The following is a 1,771-nucleotide window of genomic DNA, read 5'->3' as shown; positions in this document are numbered from 1 at the left end:
AAAAAAAAAAAAAAAAAAAAAAAAAAAAAAAGAATCATCGGGGCTATGGCCCAGTCAGCCCACGGAGGGGCGGGCAGGGTGGGCCCTCACTGGGGCTGCTGGAGGAGCACGGACTGCCCCGCCAGCAGGTAGGTGATGTTCCGAGAACGTGACAGCTGGTATGCAATGTCCTCCGCAGCTTCCGGCTTGCGCAGCTTGATCAGGCCGTCCCCTGCAGTGGCCAGTGAGTTGGCAATCAGTTCAGCTGCCTTGGAGTCGCCCTCAGCAGAGATGATGGCTGCCTTTTTCTACTGCTCAGCCTTTTTTACCACAAATCTGGCCCTCTCTGCTTCCTGCTGAGCCACCTGTTTGGCTTCCACCGCTTCTGTGAACTCCTTCCCGAAGGTCAGATGTGTCAAAGACACATCATCCAGGATGAGCCCAAAGGTGGCTGCTCGCTCGGTAAGATCGTCGCTCACCTGCCTGGAGACCAGCTCTCTCTGGGTTATGAGTTCTCCAGCATCAAAGCGAGCCACCACTGACTTGAGGATCTCGGTCATGATGGACGGCAACACACGCTCATCATAGTCCTCTCCAATGCTGGTGAAGATGTGAGGAAGCTGGCTAGCAACGGGCGGGAAGAGGATGCGCAGTGTGATGTTGACATTCTGTAAATCTTTGCTACCAGTGATGACTGGCACATGACGTGGTCGAGAACGGCATTCAAAGATAATTGGTTTCTGTATCCATGGGATGAGAAAGTGAGTCCCTTCCCCTACCACAATGTCCTGTACTCCAGGGAACCGGTCTAAGATGACAGCTCTGTGCCCAGCATCCACATTATATAAGGCAGAGTTCACCACGCCTCCTGCAACAGCTAAGGCCAGACCAAACTTGCCAGTGGACTCAAACACTTTGGCAGCCATGTTTTCTTCTGCTGGACCCTCTCACACCTGCTTCCACTCTGACGACCACATGACTTCCCCAACCACGCATACTGCGCATGCGCTCCTCTCGGAATTGTTTTTAAAGAGGGCCTTCTCTTCCACGTGCTGGTGGGATTGCGTGCTGGCTTTCTGGAAAGTCACTTTATAACCCATTAATGATACTTTAAAAAGAATGACTCAGTAATTTCACTTCTAGGAATAATTCTAATGAAATGACAAGCCAGGCGCAGTGGTTCACGCCTGTAATCCCAGCACTTTGGAAGGCCGAGGCGGGCAGATCACCTGAGGTCAGGAGTTCGAGACCAGCCTGACCAACATGGAGAAACCCCCGTCTCTACTAAAAATACAAAATTAGCCGGGCGTGGTGGCACGTGCCTGTAATCCCAGCTACTTGGGAGGCTGAGGCAGGATAATCGCTTGAACTTGGGAGGCAGAGGTTGTGGTGAGCCGAGATCATGCCATTGCACTCCAGCCTGGGCAACAAGAATGAAACCCAGTCTCAAAAAAAAAAAAAAAAAAAAAAAGAAATGACAAGAGATAACAACAAAGATGTTTTATGCAAAAATGCTCATTACTTCATGATCATAGCAAAAGAAAAAAACCTTAAATGTCCAACAACTTTAACTGTTCATCACACTAAGTCCATACTGGAGACTATTATGGAGTCATTAAAAATGGTCATTGGGGCTGTAATCCCAGGATTTTGGGAGGCTAAGGTGGGAGGATTGCTTGAACCCACGAGTTTGAGACTAGTCTAGGCAACATGGTGGGACTCTGTCTGCACAAAAAATTAGATTTCCGAGCATGTTAGCACACATCTGTAGTCCCAGCCACTCAGGAGGCTA

The 1,771-nt window shown here is 49.5% G+C and overlaps 1 protein-coding gene across 2 annotated transcripts; it reads right to left on the bottom strand.

Moving 5' to 3' along the window:
- Window positions 1–34: 34 nt before the first annotated feature.
- Window positions 35–963, bottom strand: LOC111541802 (prohibitin-like). Of its 2 annotated transcripts, XM_023210801.1 has the most exons (2): window positions 489–922; window positions 87–137 (listed from the first exon to the last, which is right to left on the bottom strand). In XM_023210801.1, the coding sequence occupies exons 1-2, from the start codon at window positions 903–905 to the stop codon at window positions 87–89; spliced, it is 468 nt and encodes a 155-aa protein (XP_023066569.1). In that variant the 5' UTR covers window positions 906–922. The 2 variants fall into 2 exon arrangements, with proteins under 2 accessions (XP_023066485.1, XP_023066569.1); XM_023210717.2 differs by having other exon boundaries at window positions 35–963.
- Between the last annotated feature and the right edge of the window lie 808 nt (window positions 964–1,771).

This window comes from Piliocolobus tephrosceles, chromosome 10, assembly GCF_002776525.5.
Source record: "Piliocolobus tephrosceles isolate RC106 chromosome 10, ASM277652v3, whole genome shotgun sequence".
NCBI classification, from domain to species: domain Eukaryota; kingdom Metazoa; phylum Chordata; class Mammalia; order Primates; family Cercopithecidae; genus Piliocolobus; species Piliocolobus tephrosceles.
This window is presented reverse-complemented; position numbering and strand designations above follow the sequence as displayed.

Excerpts from the sequence above, each read along its gene's own strand:
- LOC111541802 (XM_023210717.2), bottom strand. The coding sequence starts at position 905 with ATGGCTGCCAAAGTGTTTGAGTCCACTGGCAAGTTTGGTCTGGCCTTA.